This window comes from Elgaria multicarinata, chromosome 10, assembly GCF_023053635.1.
Source record: "Elgaria multicarinata webbii isolate HBS135686 ecotype San Diego chromosome 10, rElgMul1.1.pri, whole genome shotgun sequence".
Taxonomy (NCBI): Eukaryota; Metazoa; Chordata; class Lepidosauria; order Squamata; family Anguidae; genus Elgaria; species Elgaria multicarinata.
Genome location: NC_086180.1, coordinates 56729181 through 56751349, shown reverse-complemented (window position 1 = coordinate 56751349; position 22169 = coordinate 56729181). Strand labels below are relative to the sequence as shown.

Here is a 22169-nt window from a genome sequence, read left to right as displayed (position 1 = left end):
CTACAATCATAGAATAGTAGAGTTGGAAGGGGCCTATAAGGCCATCGAGTCCAAACCCCTGCTCAATGCAGGAATCCACCCTAAAGCATACTTGACAGATGGTTGTCCAGCTGCCTCTTGAATGCCTCTAGTGTGGGAGAACCCACAACCTCCCTAGGTAACTGGTTCCATTGTCGTAACCAGGCAGGATATGGCACTTAGAAAATGTTTTGAAAACTGTATATGGAGTGTGTCCTAGGCCCTAACAATTGTCACTACTGTTATAAAATGTTTTTAAAGCAGTAGTGTAGACCTTGCCCTGATGTATAAAGCCCTAAACAACTTGAGACCAAGATACTTGAGAGAGGGCAGGTTGACATGTCACTTTAGCCCACGATGGTTTATTTTGGAAACAGCCCACTGTAGTTTATTTCTAAAAAAAACTTCGCCCCTCCTTCTCTCTAGTCCTCCTGCCTAGGAAGGCAGGTATCCCAGCTTCCTTTGCCTTCCATCCAACTCTAACCCTCCCTCCTGTCACTGCTCCATTTGCCATGCCGGTTTTCCAAGCCTTATCACCAGCCATGAGCACCAAAAATGGGGTGGGTTCTCTAAACCCTTGAAAGTTTGCAGGAATGGGAGGAAATTTCATACACAGTTTCCCTTCATGGGGAGCCAGATGCACAACTAAAACTCTACATGAGTGAAAACACCTTCGTACAAAAATGGGGGAGGAGGTGCTAAATCCTTGACAGTTTGCAGAAATGGGAGGAAATTTCATACACAGGTTCATCACGTGGAAGGCACCAGATGCACAACTAAACCCCTGTGGCTATGCCCATCCGTGGGAGATGTACTACAATCTCCCCCTCCCACTTGTGAAAGTCTTAGGTAGTCACGTGGGCAAAGAGACTTTGAAATGTTGCTGCGTGCTTTTCCAAAGGAGCGGAGAGGGAGTAGCTGGCAGTGCAAACTGTTGCTAGGCAGATGGCAGATACAGAGATCGCCCAAGAGGAGCAGAGCGGCAGTAGCACTTTTGACCTCCGTTTCCCAGGGACTCTGTAGGTGAGCAACTTAACCCAACTGCACATCAAACAACATGCTAACCCACAATGAATTAAATAACCCTCACTGCAGACCATGGGTTATCAGGGTGGCCTATTTTAGGTAAATAAACCTTCATGGATTGGAAAAGAGTTTACAGACAACACATTTATTTAACCCATTATGGGTTAAAGTGTTGTCCAAACCCAGTCAGAGAGGTTCATCAGACGAGCATTTTATCGCACACTCCTCTTTCCCCTCTGGGAAGAATGAGGAAATGAGGAGAAGCAATAGTAAGGAAACACAATTTTCCCTGTGTGATGGATGTTGCCCAGAGTATCTTCTGTCCTATCAACCCACCCGGTCACTGAAGGCAAGCATCAACACTGTGTTGTTTTCAACACTTCCTGAAAACATCTTTATTTCAAGAGGCCTCCCATGGTTGACAAGCCACTTTTTTATTGGTACTATGTTTTTTTAAAAAAAAAAATTAATATGGTGTTTTATTCTTTTTTATCTTTATTATTCACCACTCTGGAATCTGCTGAGATGTGGAACGGTACATAAATGACATAAATAAAAGAAATAAATAAAGCTGCAATCCTATGCAGATGTACTTGGGAGCAAACCCCACTGAACTCAATTTGACTTGTGTCTGAGTAAATGTACGTAGGATCATCATCATATAGGCCTGTTTGTACTCATGCAATTCATATCAGTCACTGTTCCTGACTTGATAGAGGGGGGGAAGGAATTGGGTGGATGCTATAAACACACGATACTGAATTCAACCTCTGGACATTCTCTTCCAGAGGCTTTATATAGGTATTAAACTGCAAAGCATATTCTTTCTTTGTACATGAATGCCCTCAGGTGGAAGAATAATAATGTCACCCCAAAAAGTCTGAGAGTGATCCCATGGAAGGGATTTAATTAATTTTACAACTATCCCTTAGACCCCAAAGAGATTTAGCAAGCAGTTTGCCTAGCATTTGGTGACCCATTGTACTGAAAACTGCTGAGAAGTCAAGAAGCACTAGGAGGGTGAAATTGTCCCAGTTGACAAAGGTGGTCTCTGTACTGGATCATAAAATGGATTTATAAGAATCAAGGTTAGGGAGCTTTTCTACATGAGCCATTTGTTGCATGCTTGCCGTTTCCTATTCGCAGTTGTTTACAGGTTTCAGCCCCCTTCTGTTTGCAAACAGCACTTTCTGTGATTTTTTTTAGAGAAGGTAAAATGGGGTATTATTTATGACTGGCAAACAAAAGCACAATTTCCTCTTGTGTATTTGCACTATTCTGCTACACCACAGTGTCACCTAGAGGTTATGTAGTGGAAAAGCAGAAAAGGAAGCACTCTTAGTGCAATGAAAGCAAAAGTAGATGCAGAAGATTAACATATAGAAAAGCCCATAACGCCTAGGAATGTCTGAACACTGTCACTGCACCCAAGTAAAATAAACCAACAAGATTGGGGAAGGCTGGCCTAAGGAAATATGCATGCTTCTTGTCACCTGCTGAAATAAGAAAGAATATGAATATGGAAGCTCTCTGGAATTGTAGGTAAGTATGCAAATCCTTAAACCACTTACTCTGGTGTATCAACAATGAACTGGCAGTACTACTCCAAATTAAGTGGTTCACACATCAGTTCAAAATGTCTGTGACATGCCATTAATTCTGTGCTTCCCTAGTAAGATGAAGTGGAACATATAGATGGGTTCATTAATTTCACCACAGGTGAATTGTACAAGTCCGCCTTCCATACATTTCAGCAAAAACAGAATGCTGTTCTTCCTTCTGGACTCCTATTTATGAACTGGCTTTTAAGAGGTTTGAGGACAAGTGTGCATCACATTTAAACTTACCTATAAGGCACCAACCACAAAGGGCAGGAGTAGACCAAGACCAAAAAGAAAGCATCAGCCCATGAGCCAGTCCTAAAAGAACTGCACCTCTGTGCATTGAAGCAAAAGAGAGAAGAGAATATTACCATACTTTGGTCATAAATAACTCAAAGACAAGGCCAAAACTATATTCTTCTGTTCTCCTCCAGAGAAAACCCAAAGTCAGTAAATCAGCATGCATTTGAAGAGCGCTTTGACAATAATGATTGGGCAAAACTAGCTAAATATTTCCCAGCCTGTTAAAAGCATTTACTGTATCAAGTAATACCCAACTTTATAGGAGGGCTGGAAGGAGGACCCATTCAGCTACAGTGTCTGGGGCTTTCTCTCTTCTACTAATTGTGTGCTAGGCTTGCACCCTAGGCAAGGCGAGCTACTTGCACACACACCCAAAATTGCTAACTTCGATTCAGCTGTTCAAGAAGAGTTTCTGAACTATTATATTTTCCTTTTATTATGTTTTTTTCTTAAAACAGCTAATTTGTATAAAACTGTGACCCTTAAAGGGCAGTACTGCACCCCTCTGAGGTCTGTGCCCTAGGAGGCTGCCTTGTTGGCCTAATGGTAGCACCGGCTCTGGCTAGGCTGCAACCCATTTATGGAATTAATTGGAAACTAACCCCCTCTATTCCTAACTGGTGAGCCACATTCCTCTGGGAAGTCTCACACTGGGTTCTATTTCACAGTCATACAAAAATTCGCTTATGTATAATAATTACTCTGCCCCTCCTATAAAGCTTTTAAATGCTCAACACAGAGAAATATGGAGAGAAATAATAACATTTAAGGTTTTAAAACCCAGTAATATTACCTAAAATATAATCCCATAAGAGAAAAACCAAGTGATTTCCCCCCTTTAGATTCAAATGTCTTGACTTCAGACAAGTACAACAAGCTAGCTTTGCTGCCTCCCAAAATTGTAGCTTTTTCCTTTTACGAAACAACCCTGTAATTCAAAGTTGATGAGCTCTTAGTAATTATGGCCAGTATTTCAGATATATAGGGTGGTCGTGTGTCCTATTTTACAAAGAACACACTTCAATTTGAAGGGCTACACAATCCAAGTCCAGTTTGAGGATGAAGAACCATGAGAAGGGAGAGCCAGGGACTGAAAGTTGCCCATGGACAGTTAACACCTGGACAGAAGGCACACAGGCCACCTAGTTCTTCCCCACTGTGGTGAGATGCATTGTAGTTATATTTAAATTATAGTAACGAGATCTAAATTTGCATCTTTAAATATATATGAATATATATGAACATTTTGTGCAAATTGGTGTTCACTTTTATCCTTTTTTTTCTTTTTCTTTCTTTCTTTTTTTTTTTGGTGATGCATTTCCTCCTTTTTGGCAGTGCATAAGTAGCCACTCTAAAGACTGACCTGGCTTGCACAACACAGTGGGTTATTGTGGGCTAATTAACCCATAATTAGCCACAATGTGTGCAGGCCATGTTCAGTTGCCATTTTGAATATGCAACCTTCAATAGGGGGTTTGCAGTTTGATGTGCAAACCTGGGCATCACGGTCTAACCTCAGATTAAATAACCCACACTTAACCGTTAACCTTCATAGTTGGGTTAGGTGTGGGTTGTTTAACCCTCGATTAACACACAATGGCCAGATTCGCACATCATGCAGCAACCCCTGATCAGAGGTAACATATTCTGGGTTATGTGGAGTTTTTAAGTCACGGGGCCCTCCATTTTCACTTACTTAAAAGAATATTGTAATAAGAACCCCTTACCCATGTGGATTGGGATCTGGGCCAGGCTGGGGATGTCCATTTACAGCCCATCTAGAAACTAGTGAGACTTCTCCAAAAATCCAGTAGGTGAGGAACAGAAGGCTGCCAAAAGCTGCACCTGATAAAAACCAGTTCGGTCTATCAATTATTTCCTTTGCTGTAGTTCCAGTCTTATTTTCTTCTTGTTTCTTGCTCTCATCACCTAAATATAATTAAATACATAACAAACAATGTATAAAATGTTAATCCTGCAAAACATGGGTAGGTGCTCAGCAATTTCTAAGAACATTTTCATACAAGGCACAAAATATTGGTTCAGCTTCTCTTTTACTAGTTGTTAACACATGTAAATACTGCCAATGGAAAAGAAGTGGGGAGAGAGGTAAGATAAAGCAATACAGTCAAACACAAGAATTTTACAACATTTTGTGAAATTAAAGAGCAGCATTGATGGGCTTTCTTGGAGAAGGAATTTCATAACAATGTGGCCACTGCAAAAAATATTTTTCTGAGAACTGGTTCAGAAGCAACACAGTTGTATTGCTATTATTGTATCAGCATGGAGAGTTATTCAGTGACTGGTCACACAACCCTAATCTCCACTAGAGTAATACATTCAAGAATGGACATTGATTTGCTGCCAATTCAATATTTAAAAACAAACTTTCTTAGAAGTGAGATCAATTTGTTCCAATAGATCAGGAAGGATCATATTCTAAAACAGAGCTGCTATTAGACCAATAGGTAAAGATCCAAAAAAAACCATGTACAAAAGCACTTCTGTGCATGCAGAATGGGCTTGCTAGTTTCCCCTCCTGGCTGCATCCTCCCATACTGCATTGCCTGCCACTCTAGAGGGTCTCTTGATCCTCAGAAGTAGCTTTTGGGGAAGTACAATGTGCTACAACAGGAAGGGACATTGAAAAAGAGAGTCATCAAGCGGGGGAGGAATCACATTTCCTTACTATCGCTTCTCCACCCCCACTTCTGTCCCACATTAATTCCTCTTTTTCCCCAGAGAAGAAAGAGTAAGTAAACAAAGACCACGTGATTCATTCAGGGACTGTTTTTTCATGCTGCTTTTCCTGCACACAGGAGGAAAAGGTGGCAAATTCCATTTTAAAAAAAAGTTGGATAAAAGGGCCCTATTTTGTGACAGAGAGAAGGAGTGGGAGGCACATGGGCGGCAGGTGGTGTCTAAAGGATGTGCGACAAAACGTGTGGGCAGTAGCGAGCATGCAATAAAATGCTCATCTGATGGTCCTCCAAGACTGGCTGCATGTGAAACAATGCTCATAACTCTTTGGATTCTGGCCACATTATGATACTGGCACAAAAGCTTTAATGCCTTTAAAATTCAACATATGCGAGTTGTCCCCAGTCATATCCCCAGTGATATCCTTCTATTGCACAGTTGGGTGTTGCACGATTTTGTGTGGTTTACTTATGCTGAATCACATATGATGATGGATACTAGCTCACAAAAACAAACTAATGGTGCTATTCTAGGAATGACCTGATTGGCAAGTGGTGCCTCTGCAACCATTAACATTCTCCCTATTTGGTGAGTCTCTCACTAATATGACCACAAGGGCAGGCTATACCTGAGTAGGAGTCAGGGGTGGTTCAAGGTCTGGGGGAGTCCTTAGCCAAGTGTCATCTTGGTGGGGCCCTCTCGTCCATGGGCCCCTCAGATGAGGTTACTTGGCAGAAGCAGCAGTAGCCAACAGCAGCTCTCCGATCAGCATGGAGCCACAGATTAAAATAGCAAGTTAAATGCCCACAACTGGTGGGAGGTTAAGTTCCCACAATGACATGGAGTCATCCTATGGGCATCATCAGATGTGTGTTTTATTGCACGCTAGTTACTGGGCAGTCACGGATATTTGCGGGTCCTATTCACAACATCACCTGCATCCTACGCCCCTCCCGCCCCTTCTAGCGACAAAAAAAAAAAGACCTCAGTGAATCTTAATTATTTTTGAGATGGAACTTGCCACTATCTCCTGCTGTGTGCAGGAGAAGCAGTATAAAAAGCCCAGCCCACTGAATGGGCCACGTGCACGTTGTTTACTTCCTCTTTGAAAGAGGAAGTAATGAGAGACAAAAGCACGGGTGGAGAAGCAATGGTAAGGAAACACGATTTTCTCCCTGTGATGATGCTCTATGTCAGGAGAATTGTGGGAAATTTAAATGGCTCCCATTGCTGATTGGAGGGAACAGAAGGCCCTACTAGTGGCCAACAGCTCCAATCACTAGTGAGGCCTTCTGGGGCACTGGAGGCCCAGCAACTACTTGAAATTGCCACCTGCTAGTTGGAATTAAGGAAGAAGGGAAGATAGCAGAGTGTGACAGTGGATAAGTCAGTGGAGAAAGGCAAGTGTCTCAAGAGGCAAAGTTAGGGAGGAAGCAGGGGGATTAAAATGGGGTGGTATCAGACCCAGGCAGGAAGGGAAGCTGGGATTGCCACTTACCTACAGATTTTTCCATACATATTTCAACCATTTGGTGGGAATTCTACTCAGGATATACGAAAAGAGGCATGGGTTGCTTTTGAAAACTCACCTGTGCATATTCGCTCAAGAGCTGCTGTGAAACCTAAGATCAATATAGTTGTATTGAAAGTCGAACAGCTCCAGACTGGGTTTAATGAGGTATACCAAATCCGAAGAACAAGAAGAAGAATTTTTCCTAATATAAATCCCCAGATTCTACAGTACCTGTAAATGCAGAGTATTCAAAAATATGTATAAGAAATGCAAATAATATGGCTAGAGGATAAGGATAAATGTTGATCTAAGGCAAAAACATTTTCCTGTGCGTTTTTTTTTTAAAGACAGAGTAGATAATAATGCAGGATTTACATTCTCTTAACACAGTACCTTTGCAAAGAGTTCCCAGACCACCATGTTACTGTTTGAACTACCAATGATGAAGAAACACCCATGGCCAAGATCAAAAGTCGAAGGTAAGCCTTTGGAGCTTGGTATGAAGCAATACTTCCTGTGAACAGAAACATATTTTCAAAAACATTAACAATACAATATAGCCAAAGTTAAGTATTATTACATACTGTGAATTCTCAGTAATTTCAATAGAAAATAAAGCAGTTGCTTGTCTCTCCCTTTGAAATCAATGGAACAGTGCTTAGATGATGCCCTAAACACATAATTGGGATTTTTCTAGACACATAAATATTAATTTATTGCCTGAGCCTTTGCATGGTTTCTTAGAAGTATTAAGTCCCACCAAATCCAATAGGTATCATTTTGTTTGTAACCATGTCTTCTGCTATTGTACCACAACCCTACATTGAAGGAAGACCTGCTATGTGCTCTATTCTCTGAGAGCTGAGATACATACTCAGCAAACTCATATGGTAGAGTCCTTCCTGGGGTGCACCATGTCATACTGTAGGCAGGGGGTGGCATATTTCAGGGCCATAATCCCTCATAGTAATCTGTCGGGGGGGCTGCATGTTGATGGTGAGGAAGGCCAAAGGTCACCCATTTTCTCTTGCTCCCACTCTTTTCCTTTCTGCCACACCTGCCTCTCTCTCCCTCTCCCTTTCTACACAGCAGGCTGCCAAGGAAAGGACAGATTTCTCTTGCCAGAGATCTAAACTGATTGCCTGCAGAGGGTTTTTGAAATTTGGCTGAGGGCCACCAAGAGCAGTATCCAACAGGATGCAACTATTAATGGAAAATTATGTTGTGCCACCATTAATTACTCTAGCACAATGCCAATAACATTAGCTGATATGCTGATTTCCTGTGGAAACAATAGCAAACACTGTTGGCATTGTGCTAGAGTAGTTTGCACTAGCACATTGCCATTTACAGTAGCAGTTGGCTCTGCTAGACACTGCCCTAAAACGGAGGAGAATTTGGTATGGCGGAAATGGTGCTCAATTCATAATACAGCTGACCATTATAAGCTGAATAAATATGTGTTCTGAACCAGGTAATTACAATTACAATTCCCCAATGGAAGAAAAAACAAGGCAGTAATGTACTAAACAAATCAATAAACTGATGTGGCCCCATGCAAATCAATAGGATTAATACTTGAGACCTAAACCCTGCTATGTAGACAATGGAAAGAATCCCATTGACTTCATTGCGATGCTTCAATGAATGTACAAATGTTATAACTGTCCCTTTATTCTCTTTCCTGCACTTTCAACTGTTCTTTTCTCTGCATAATGCCAGGTGTCCATAAGATGTGTTTTACTGTAGTAGTAGTAATAGTAATGATGAGTGATGAAAGAAAGAACTGTCTGTTTCAATATACGTTCAGGCCTCAAACTTATGCACACTTACCTGGGAGTTGGTCCCACTGAACTCGGTCTGCTTTGCTTCTGAGTAGACACACATAGCATTGTGCACTCTGCCATATCAATGTTAATGTGGTTTGAAAAGCTTGATCTTACTCCTTATTGTTGCTGAGATCCTTACAAACACACTTTACATTTATGACAGTATACTCACCAATCATACTCAGCCTTAACAAGGCCAGAATGCACTTCTTATTGGCCAACCTCCAAAATGGGCCAATGATTAAGAACATTGGAGAGAAGAAAGCAATAGCAAAAGCTTCCACACCAGTAAGTTCCAATGTTTGCAATGGAAAATAATATATCATTGGAGGAAGAGCATAATAAAGAGACCAGGAAACATAACCTGAAATAAAGAGGGAAATAAATATCACACATCCTGCATAGTAGCTCTTATTTGGTTTTGTAAATAGCACTAGGGTACCAAATGTGAAGACCTATTAGACTACAAGTATATTATTTCTTTCCACTAGTGTTTTTATCGCTTCTAGTGTGACATTGCACCAGTTTCTATTAATCAGTGTAGGAATCAATCAATCACTTTTCAATGTGTTTAGAACCTGTCAAGATATAGTCCATTAAAGCAAGTTTGGGCAGAAGGTAATTTCATGGGTAATTTCAAGTGGGCTATGGTGACACTTCACAGAGGGGAAAAGATTCACCATCATGACACCAGGGGTATCTGCATAGCACTGCTTTGGCTCCGTGTTCCCTTAATCCCCACAGCAGGAGGTAGCATAGGCTTTCCAGTGGCTATCCAGGTCATCGGGCACACCCCCTACCCTCTGCCTGGTCTTCCCACTCTTCTGGTGACATATCAGTGGTCACGATCTACCCTTGGAACACCCTCAGCCTGAAGCTGAAGCAAGGTCACCACCAATAGACAGCTGGAAGATGGTTGTGATCTTGCAGCAAAGCAAAAAGTCACGGTAAGTCTCCAATTTTTTAAATCTGTGGCTTTAGGGAAAAGCCACGTGGTGGGCGGCTGCATCATATAACCGACGCAGCAGCACTGAACAGCCACCATGGGGTAAATAGGGCATATAGACAGCCCCACCATTTCTCTCCACTATGTTCTTCAACATACACCCATCACCTGCTACAAATTGCAGAGTGTTTCCAATCTATCATTCTGTAAATAGAAGTCCTTTAGTTGCTGGTTAGCTGTTAGCTAATGCTATTTACTGTCTCATAAATTAGGGCTCATAGTCTTAATTATTTCATTATTCCTAACCATTACAAAACATTCCTCAACAATAAACGTTACTAACAAATTAAATGTTACAAACATATCTAACAAACTGAAACACAAACATTTCTGGTTATATAAGATCAATTCAGAATCATACCTTTGAATCATACCAGTTCTGAATCATACCAATTCCTTACTCAACAATTTCTAATTAAACTTAAGTATATCAACCTTCCACAACCAGATGTTTTAGACTTCAACTCCCATCAGCCTCACCCAGGATAGCCAAAGGTCAGGGATTTGGGGAATTGCTGGCCAAAACAATTAGATGGTACCAGGTTGGGAAAAGCTGATTAGATAGATGATAGATAGATAGATATTTCTAGACAGCTATATACCAAGCTTCTTGATGTTTATACCTCATACAATATTTCATGCTCATTAATTGATAAACTAAAACTTTAAGTACACTTTTGACCTTGAGTAATACAGTCTCACACCTTTTTGTTACACAAATAACTGTTTGACTCAAATGAGAGGGCTTTACAAGCCAACACTCTTTCTTTGGATACTTTCCAGGGCCCTGGCTTGATGAGGGGAATCCTCCGGGGTGGATCCACAGTGTCACTTGGGGCTTGTCTATATGGCTTGTTTTCCCCACTGTAAAAGTGCAGCAGCCATTGCGGAGCTTTACCCTGACGCTCCAAATTTTAAAAGTCAGGGACTTACACCGAATATTTTCTCTTGGTGCAAGGCGAATTCTGCCATTTCTCGGAATTCATTGTGAAACTCCTTGTCTTTGTGTGTCTTCCCGTATGTCTTCTCTTTAAAACAATAACTACTTTTTACTTATTTACATTTTCAAATTGTTAACTGTGCATTTTAGTTGCTCTTCACTTGGCATTTAATAAACAGGCATTTAATAAAGAGATATCTTATACATACTGTTTTGAGGGAAAGGAGGTAACTATTCCTCACTAGCCTTTCTAGCAATTTCATTTGAGCTAAATAAGCTATTCTCTTCAAATCCTTGAGACACCTACTACTACTTTGGACCTAGTAGAATTTCCCAGCAGGACACTTTGCAACAATGATATTGTTGATATTGGGTTGTCTTGACGTTTTTCTGCAAAAGTGGGTGTGTACATATGTGCAGCATTTGATGACCTGGTTCACACTACACACTACAAAATGGCAGCTGCACAAACACAGGCAGCTGCACAAACACCATGGGTCACTGTGGATTAAATATACATCAAAGTAATTTACTCCCTATTCTGACAACATTAACAAGCTGTCACTGACCATCAAAAAGTATTACTTCCATTATTATAATCAGTGCAACTAAGGGTTGTATCCAAGGTAGTCCTACTTAGAGTAGAACTATTGAAAAGAATAGGACTTAAGATAGATCAGCCTTCCCCAAGCTGATGCCCTCTAGATGTTTTGGACTTCAGCTCCCATCTTGAGGGTACCAGATGCAGAAGTGGGGCTTACTTCTAAGTAAATTTGCATAGGATTGCCCTGTTAAGCACTTGTCTACACTACTGATATTTATTTGAAAATTTGAGACATTCCTTCCACTACTTAAAAAACAAAAAACTGGAGGGCTAAAGAAAATCCTCTTTGGGGTAGTAAATAGAAAATATATATATATATATATATATATATATATATATATATATATATATATATATGCATTTTCAATTTATCTATCTATCCCTCTATCTCTCTATTATCTATATCTATATATCTTCATTGGACCTTCTAAGGGAGTAAGTCATAGGAAGTTGGTTTCCTGCCTGGTTCTCCAGACATCCCATATGTCTGTTTATTGCTTGTGTTTTATTTGAACACATATCAAGTTGTTACTAAACTGGACTTGGCTCCCAGGACAGCTTATAAACAATTAGAAACATTATTTGCATTCTTGTATACATTCAACTCTGTACTGTCTGAAAGAAACTAGGGAGCAGTAAGAATAAGTAGCTCATATATAATGCCATACATATTTACGTGGGAGTAAATCCATTGATTTCAATTAGACTTAATTCTGAGTTAATATATATAGGATACAGTGAAAATCATCTTGCAGTGAAATCTTATACATGTCAGAAGTGAGCCCCACTGAGTTCCAAAGGACTTAGAGCTCCATCAGATGAGTGTTTTATTGCACACTCGTTGCTGGGCACTCACGGATTTTCACAGGTCCCTCTCACAATGTCGTCTGCCTCCCACGCGCTTCCTGCCCCTTCTGCCCTTCCTCAAATGACAAAGAAGCCCTCAGAAAGTCTGATATGTTTTTAAACACAGAAGTTGGCGCTATCTACTGCTGTGTGCAGGAGAAGCAGCGGGATCAAAACGGCCGACTGAATGGGCTTCATGCATGTTGCTTACTTCCTCTTTGAAAAGAGGAAGTAACGAGCAACAAAAACAGGGGTAGAAGCGTGATTTCCCCCATCTGATGGAGCTCCTAGTCCCAGGTAAGTGTATATAGAATTTCAGCCCAAATTCAGATTATTAGTACTGCTTTTAGTGGTACCTTGCCTATAGTTACTTTAAAAAATACGTAGCCTCACTATATTTACATTGGTTTTGGGAGGGGAAGTGAGTGAGAGAAGTGTAGGTGCACAGATGCACGGGATAGAAAACAAGATACATTTGAACAAAAACATTTAAATATCACTGCAGAGGGCTCATGTGTTTCATTGATCTATGCAAGATAAAAAGGTTCATCAGACGAGCGTTTTATCACACACATGCTACTGCCCTTATAGATGTGCACATGTCCTTTAGATAACGTCATCCACCTTCCACTCATTTTTTTGTAGGAAAATAGATCCCTTTTAATGGAATGGAATGTGGCGCGATGTCCTGCTGTGTGCAAGAAAAGTGATGTGATAAAAATGCCCCCTGAATGGGCCATGTTGTCTTTGTTTATTTACAGTACTTCCTCTTTCCCCTCCGGGAAGAAAGAAGAAGTAATGAGGGACAAATGCAGGGCAAGAGAAGCAACAGTAAGGAAATGCAATTTCCCCCACATGTGAGGAGGCTCAAATTCTTTATCACCACAACTTAACATAGAGCTCCATTACACCAAGGAGAAAACGCTGGCTACCGTTGCTGAGTCCAAGGAGACAGCCAAAAAGACAGAAGGAAGAGAGGAGGCTAGAGACTGCGAAAAAGCCTCATAATTGATAGATTGCAAGTCACGACAAGAGCGAGAAACAGGATGTGAAGGAGGAGGATTATGAGTAATCGTGAAAGAAACCAGATGATGATCTGACAACGGAAAGTCAGCAGTAGAAAAGTCCAAAACAGAGCAATTCCGAGTGAGAACAAGATCCAAACAGTGTCCAAGGGAATGTGTGGGGGCATCAGACCAAAGCTTAAGATCATAAGAGGAAGATAATGAGCGAAATCGTAGAGCTGCAGTGTCTTGAGGGTCATCCACATGAATATTGAAATCACCCAAGATAAGAGTAGGACAGTTATCAGAGAGGAAAAAGGACAGCCATGAATCAAAATCAGTGATAAATTTTGAGGATGAGCCTGGGGGGCGGTACACAACTGCAATCCGCAGTCGCAATGGAGCGAAAAGCCTCACCACATGTGCCTCAAAGGAGGAAAAACAATGTGAAAGTGGAATGGAAAGAGGCTGGAACTGGCACAAACTAAATAATAAAAGACCCACACCACCACCACGACCCTCTGGGCGACTAGTGTGTTACGTCTAGCTAGGAGTGACAGCCTGTGCTACTTCTAGCAGGGGCTGGCCCCTCTACAGGCCCAGATTCCCAGGTAGGTCTAGCAAAGCCCAAAGTTACTCCATACTAGCACTGATCATATAGTAGGAAGAAAAGCTAAACTTGATCATTCTCAAGAGCTGGTGAAGTGATGCAATGAAAAAGAAATGTATCCCTGGGACTTGTAGGAAGTGGGCACAGAAAAATATAGTTGTATATATGAAGTGCTCCCATCTTTCCTGAGAAGTCCAGCAGAAACATCATTGAGTTTCATTTTCTTTGTATGAGTGAGCACTGGAAGCCTACGTTTGCTTCATTTCTGTTTTTGTAATTTCTTTTCTTCCTGCCCACCATTCCATCCAATATACATAGACTACAGAGCACTGGCTTCAGACCCTCATCGACAGATAAATTGCATATTCAGAAAAATATTCAATTTATTTACATTGAGGAAATATAAATTGATCACCCTGACTATTAGCAAGGAATTGATTGGATGATGATGAAGATGATGATTTTAAGTTGTCTTTTAGCACCCATAACACCAACTCCCTGGAAATCCACAACTTTCTGGAGTCCACAAGTATACAAATTCTCCTCAACTGACAAATTACAATGAAAACTTGTAGAACAGTGTTATTTAAAAACAACAACAAAACCACAGAGCAGTTTGTCAGTACAACCATTATAAACTCTAGTATCTATCAGGAGGGGCATCAAATCAAATTATCAGATTTTTGTCAGATCTTTTTAAAAATGAATTAAAAGGAAACCACTTACAAGTATCATCACAAACCCATTCAGAATGCAGTATAGACTGGATACATACCCAGGAATGTTTCCACCAGAATGTCTTTCCAAAGGAAAGCCATTGTTTCACAATGTACCTTTCTCTTCCTTAGCTGTCCAGAAAGGTTTATACAATCCCAGATGATAGGAGAAAAGGCTTTCCTCCAAGTTGGATTTACATTTTATGGCAAATAATGTCAGAGCTAGAAAACTGGACGTGTCCCAGCCAAGTCTAACCTTTTGTAAAACTCCCTTCTTGTGGGACAGACTGAAAAGCACCTGAGCCCAAGAGCAGCATCTAGATGCCACACCTATTAAGCAGGTGAATGCTAACCAGTTGCCCCATTTGAGAACATTACCAGAACACTAAGCTATACACCCTTTTCTACACTTTTTTTTACAGCTTATTCTTAGGACATGTGGCCAATTAGCTGCATCTCTAGTTAAGCCCCACCCATGTATATAAAGTCCTTCATTGTGTATTTTATAGCACCACAGGGGTGAGGTTTTGGTCTTGTTTGTTCCTCAGCTGGTTTGTCAGGCTGTGGAATCTTTCCTCTCCCCACTTCTGTCATCAGACTATAAAGACTTTGTGTTGGGATTATATGACAAAGAAAAAGCGCACCTGTAGTAGATCGTCTTTCTATTATTGTGGTTGCCATTTGCTATTGGTAGAAATTCTGGGCCAACATATTTAACAAACTACTATTGTCAGCGTAAGGCAGATAGATCACTGGAATTTGAGATAAAGGCAATAAAAACTCCTCAGAAGCCTTCAAAGATAGATTTATCAATTGCATGGCTTCTTAGGCAAACACACCACCCATTAATTCATTTGTTAAGGTGTCTGGAGATGGGATATCTTGCAAGCACATACCCTCATGAGTACTGTGGAGAATACACTCAAAAATTTCTGAGGCACAATGGGATCTCTAAGCAATTCCTAGCCCCTCTTGTGTTTGACTGTGAGATTCATGTCTTTATATGTACGTATGTTGCTTTCAGATTGATCCTACGTCTTAAGTATGGTTATGCAGAAATTCCATTGAGTTCAGTGTGATTTGCTTTCTAGAAAGTGTGCCTAGAATTACAGCCTAAAAGTTAATTTAGAACACAATCCTATGAGTGTCTTCTCAGATGTAAATCCAGCTGAATTAAACAGTACACAGGGAAAGACTTCCAGGCAAAATGGCAATGTAGTCAGATGCGCATCTTTGTCTCTTGGCTTTATTCCATTTTCTCTTTATTTTTAGTACCTTGTTTGGACTCTGCCTCATTTTTTGGTTTCAGCTTATTTATTTATTTAATTTATATACCGCCCCATAGCCAAAGCTCTCTGGGTGGTTTACAAAAGTTAAAACAGTGAACATTAAAAAAAAAGTATACAAATTTAAAACCATAAAAAATATTAAAATAACCGTGTAAAACAGTATCCATTTTAAACAATGACAGTTCTGGGGTCCATTAAAAAACAATCAAACTTAGCATATGTTGTTAAATGCTGTTAAACGCCTGGGAGAAGAGAAAGGTCTTGATCTGGCGCCAAAAAGATCACAATGTTATTGCCTTTGTGTTATGCTTCCATGCTACAGTTGTGGAGTTGTTTGTTTGTTTTTGGCAATTTGCTTTCCAAATAACTGAGAGAATTTAAACGTTGATGCACAAGAGAAGTCCGTTGCCTCCTGCAGCAGGATTAAGTTAGTATCTTATCGACTGCTATGAAACAAGGTTATAAAGATTGAGAGAAGTTTCAAGTCTGCAGCCCACAGCATACAGTGAGAGAGAGAAAAACCAAAGGCAGTAGCATCATTTATTAAGTTTCTCTCAGGTTCTGCGACTTTTCACATTCTATGAGCTTCATCCCAAGTACCTGTTTCCCTCGAATTATTTATTTATTTATTTATTACATTTTTATACCACCCAATAGCCGAAGCTCTCTGGGCGGTTCACAAAAATTAAAACCACAAAAAACATCCAACAGGTTAAAAACACAATTACAAAATACAGTATAAAAAGGGCAACCAGGATAAAACCACACAGCAAAGTTGATTATAAGATTAAAATACAGAGTTAAAACAGTAAAATTTAAATTTAAGTTAAAATTAAGTGTTAAAATACTGAGTGAATAAAAAGGTCTTCAGCTGGCGACGAAAGCAGTACAGTGTAGGTGCCAGGCGGACCTCTCTGGGGAGCTCATTCCACAACCGGGGTGCCACAGCGGAGAAAGCCCTCCTCCTAGTAGCCACCTGCCTCACTTCCTTTGGCAGGGGCTCACGGAGAAGGGCCCCTGTAGATGATCTTAAGGTCCGGGTAGGTACATATGGGAGGAGGCGTTCCTTCAGATAACCTGGCCCCAAACCGTTTAGGGCTTTAAATGTCAATACCAGTCTTGATGACGGTGCATTGGCACCACGAGCCCTCAAACCCCCATGGTTTCAGTCCTGCAGGGTTGCGCCATGTTATCCTCACTTGTAGGAGCGAGCACAGGGTGATCATCATGGTGTGTGTGTGTGTGCGGAGCCACTGCTCCCGTCTTCCCTGGCCATCAGGTTCCTTCTTCCGAATGGGCCTCATGTTCTCTTTGCACACAGGGAGGAAGCAAGCAAGCACCAGCCACCCACACTGACACAGCTGACCAGCACCACCCCTCCAGTGCCTCCGCCCTGGCCTGCTTTCTTCATCACACCACTGCTGTCTGTCCCTCCCTTGAACTTTCCAAAAGGGAGACTCTTCTCCCCACTCCAGAGGCAGAGCAGGGGTGTTCAAACGGCCATTCAGCTCACTGGCCTGCTGGTCTACCCCCTGCCTGGGTGGACGGCAACCAATCAGGGGTCACCATTCACCCGGCCACGCCTCCACCATGACCCCAAAGCACAGCAACAGACACAGACATGCCGTTCTCGCTGCGCTCTGGACAAAAAAGTTGGGATAAGTCCCCAAATTTTTATTTTGAAGCTTCAGGGGAAAGCCCTGGGGTGGCTCTGCAGTGGCTTCTGCATCATATAAACAACACCACACCACTGCAGAGCCACCCCAGGGCTTTCCCTACATATAGACAGCCCCTAAGTCACAGGTTAGTTTAGACTGCATGGCACAGCTGTGTCTCCCTAATAACGTTGCAACAGGTCAGAATCAATTCTATGCTAAAGTGGTTGAACCTGATTGCATAGTTAAAAGAACAGCAAACATTGGCAGGTTTCTACTTGTAGATGCAGATTTACAAATTCAATCTCCTCTAAAATATGGTTTACCAAACACAAACAGAAATTACTCAGGTAATGCAACCACAAGCGATTGGCTAAATTACCGAGCCCTTTATACATCAGAGTTAGGTAATTCCCTGACAACATTCATGGACACAGGCAGCCCAAAAGAGGTTCTTGGATTGGGATGGATCTGGAATTGACTTCATTGGAAGTATAGAAGGAAAGGCTGGGCTTGTGCCTGGGTAGAAGGATTAAGAATCCTTTTTTTAAAAAGCTACCTCCATGTTGATGATCACCCCACCCATGGCAAAACATAAAATATGGTGAAGCTCAGCTCCCAATCACAGCACATCACTGGCAGTATATAAACACACAGAGAGACCATAACTGAGATAATAGGGTGCATGGCATGAGGTTAAGAGGTTCATCAGATGAGCATTTTATCACATGCTCACTACTGCACGCACATCCTTAGGATGATGACATCAGCTTCTTACTCACCTCCTATTCCTTCCACTTGTTTTTCCATCACAAAATAAGTCCCTTTTAATCTGACTTTTTTAAAAAATAATACTAATGGAATATGCCACAATCTCCTGCTGTTTGCAGGAAAAGCAGCATGATTAAAACGGCCCCTGAATGGGCCACATGGGGTCTTTTTTTACTTCCTCTTTCCCCTCTGGGCAGAAGAGGAAGTAATGAGGGACAAATGCAGGGGTGGAGAAGCAACGGTAAGAAAACGCGATAAATCTCCCTGGTCATATGTCATATGCATTCAGTGCTCACAATATCTCTCTGGCCCTAAATCATATACATATATAGCTCATAAGGGTGTGTGTGCTCTGGTGATAGAAACTATGAAGAAAGGGCAATTTGCACACAAAGGGAGCATGGTGTACAAAAGAGTTTGACTTGATAGCATACATTGAAACTAGAGCACACTGCATTCCAATGGCACCAAGCCATGGTTTGATATGAAGCATGAAAGGTCGGTTTTAGATTTAAATAATACTGTTCATTTCTCTGGGGCTGGAAGATTCTTTAATGTTTCTGTTTTAGGTCGTTTTAATGAAAGTTACCAAGTGAATAAATGTAGATAACCTGTAAATAGAGCAAAAGCAGAAATTATTTGCAATTATATGACTTTAAAGATACTGAAGTCAAAATCCACTTTCAAAGTAAATAAGTTTGTGTTACTTCCTTATTTCTGACCCATAAATTATTGTTGGAGAAATTCAGTAGTTAGTCAAATGTAATGCAAACTCCCCCACCCCACCCCCCGGAGTCTGCAATACTTTACCTACCTACCCCATAAACTGAAATATGTTTTTGTCTGTTTGGTTGAAGTTTTGTTCATTTCTTGCTTGCTTCTTATGGTTTTTATTTTACCTTTTACCAGCATTAACCTTTCACATAATCTTTATATATCACATGTTACCATAGCCAGTCCCAGCTAGTAACCGTTTAATGTTTGCTTTGTGATTTTAAGAGCATACAGCTCTCACTGCTATAGTCCTACACAGACACATTATTATTCAGGAGACAAAAAATGTGAATATGCTTTTGCTACTTGGTTGGAAATATACTTTTGTGAAGCCATTTACTCTATGTGCTACCACAAAGCGCTACTGTTACTGTATAGATCTTGTCTTGTCAAACTATGTGCAGATTTTAGAATACAATGTTATTTCTTTAAAATCAAATAAGGTACACAGTCCAGCCAAGGGCCTATTATAACTTTTTTAAAAGAAATGTTCCAGGTGATTGCTGTCACCATATTAACAATCAAATTAATTCCTCAATATCATCATAAATTGCCATCAGCAAAAAGCTTGTGTTATGGAGAAAACTGCTCAACTTGCAAGGTAGCTCTCATCACATAGCAAGAGCCAGTAAGTGGAGTATGCTAAGATATTGAAACTCAGACCCCCACCTCTGTGTTGTAGAGGCAATCTTTTGGGTAGTTTACATTTCCTTTGCCATGACTGCCATGGGAGCCATTTTGTGGTGGTGCCCAGGGCAGTTTCTCAAAATGTCAAATGTACTTTAGGCCCAATAAGATTGGCTGGCTGGGGTAGGCTGGAAGTTGTACAACTTTTGCTGTCTAAACATGCATAGGATTATGCTCTAAATTTGTTAGGCATAGCAACCTTTTGTTTTTCAGGTTCATCTCAATCCAGCATAAGAAGAGGATAAAAGTTCACTTGTCTTCATTACAATAACAACATATGTTGTGAAGTTTATGTCAATAAAACAACGCCCAAACTACATTTTATCCAAGTGACACACATAAGTGGCATTTGGGCAGCCACCATATGGTATCCATGCAAAAGAATCACCACCTATCTGAACTCTTTTAGAAGGGCAACAATTAGAAGGGCAACTGAGCCACAGTTCATTCTTTAGCCTAGCCAATCAGCTAACAGCAAGAAGTCTATGCAAACCATTCTAGTGTACTTATTTATAAAAACTTCTATGGGGTGGGTGGGTAATCTAGTATCTATGTTTTCATCTGCAGTTGCTGAATTTGAAAGGCAAGATATAATGTGATAAATTGGCAGCCAGAAGGTGGCAGCAAGGTATAACAGTAATTGCCTTTTCTGAATTGAAAACCAAGGAATCTTTAAAAGCAGCAATGCTAAACTTTGGGTATGATTTTCTTAGTAATGGGGAAAAGAGACCTGCTTGGGGAAATGATTTTAGCACCACTGTGCTATTGCTAAGAACTACCCCCACCCCTTGATGGAGGTGCTTTGTTGCCGCAAGGCTCCTGGCTCCCACACTTGCATTCCTTCCTGGCATCTGCACGGAAAGGAACACAAGTGCGAACTTTCCACAATCTATACAAATAAAAAAAATAAAAACACAGGGGAGGAGGAACGGAGGAGGGCTAGGATCTCTTCTCTAGGATACAGAATAATGGGTTCAAGTTACAAGAAGCCAGATTCAGGCTGGACATCAGGAAAAACTTCCTGACTGATAGAGCAGTACAACAATGGATCCAGAACTGTCACTTGAGGCACAGGTGAACTCAGTGGCAAAGAGCACCTTTTATCAGCTTAGGCTGATATACTAGCTGCGCCCTTATCTGGACAGAGATAGCTTAGCTAGTTATCCATGCTCTGATAACCTCTCGTTTGGATTACTGCAATGCGTTATACGTGGGGCTGCCTTTGAAAACGGTCCGGAAACTTCAACTGGTGCAAAACAGGGCAGCAAGGTTATTAACAGGGACTGGCCGGCGAGATCACATTACGCCAGTCCTTTTACAACTTCATTGGCTGCCAGTCCAGGTCCGGGCCCAATTCAAAGTGCTGGTATTAACATTTAAAGCCCTAAACGGTTTGGGGCCAGGTTATCTGAAGGAACGCCTCCTCCCATATGTACCTACCCGGACCTTAAGATCATCTACAGGGGCCCTTCTCCGTGAGCCCCTGCCAAAGGAAGTGAGGCAGGTGGCTACTAGGAGGAGGGCTTTCTCCGCTGTGGCACCCCGGTTGTGGAACGAGCTCCCCAGAGAGGTCCGCTTGGCGCCTACACTGTACTGCTTTCGTCGCCAGCTGAAGACCTTTTTATTCACTCAGTATTTTAACACTTAATTTTAACTTAAATTTAAATTTTACTGTTTTAACTCTGTATTTTAATCTTATATCAACTTTGCTGTGTGGTTTTATCCTGGTTGCACTTTTTATACTGTATTTCGTAATTGTGTTTTAAACTGTTGGGTGTTTTACTGTGGTTTTAATTTTTGTGAACCGCCCAGAGAGCTTTGGCTATTGGGCGGTATAAAAATGTAATAAATAAATAAATAAATGGAACCAATGACCTAGGGAGGTAGTGGGCTCTCCCACACTAGAGGCACTCAAGAAGCAGCTGGATAGCCATCTTTCAGGTATGTTTTAAGGTGGATTCCTGCATTCAGCAGGGGGGTTGGACTCAATGGCCTTATGGGACCCTTCCAACTCTACTATTCTATGATTCTATGAAGTAGGATATGAATACAATAGCACCCTCCCACTTGTGTTCCTCAGCAGCTAGTATACAGAAGTATCCTCTCTCTGATATGGATGGAAATACACATACATCATGATTAGCAGCCACTGACAGTCTTATCTTCCATGAATTTGAAATAGCTAAATATGCCCAAGTGCTTACTTATTTCTGGTAGAGCTCCAGCAGATAAAACTTTTGTTGAACTAGAACTACTCAAGCATTGGATCCTACC

The 22169-nt window shown here is 41.1% G+C and overlaps 1 protein-coding gene across 1 annotated transcript in view; it reads right to left on the bottom strand.

Moving 5' to 3' along the window:
- CWH43 (cell wall biogenesis 43 C-terminal homolog) overlaps positions 1–14821 on the bottom strand; it is a 29158-nt gene extending 14337 nt beyond the window's left edge. The window contains exons 1-6 of the mRNA XM_063135538.1: positions 14779–14821; positions 9166–9357; positions 7558–7678; positions 7241–7395; positions 4676–4877; positions 2892–2980 (exon numbers count right to left, since the gene is read on the bottom strand). Of these exons, the coding sequence (XP_062991608.1) occupies positions 2892–2980; positions 4676–4877; positions 7241–7395; positions 7558–7678; positions 9166–9357; positions 14779–14821 (802 nt within the window). The remainder of the gene's footprint in view (positions 1–2891; positions 2981–4675; positions 4878–7240; positions 7396–7557; positions 7679–9165; positions 9358–14778) is intronic.
- Between the last annotated feature and the right edge of the window lie 7348 nt (positions 14822–22169).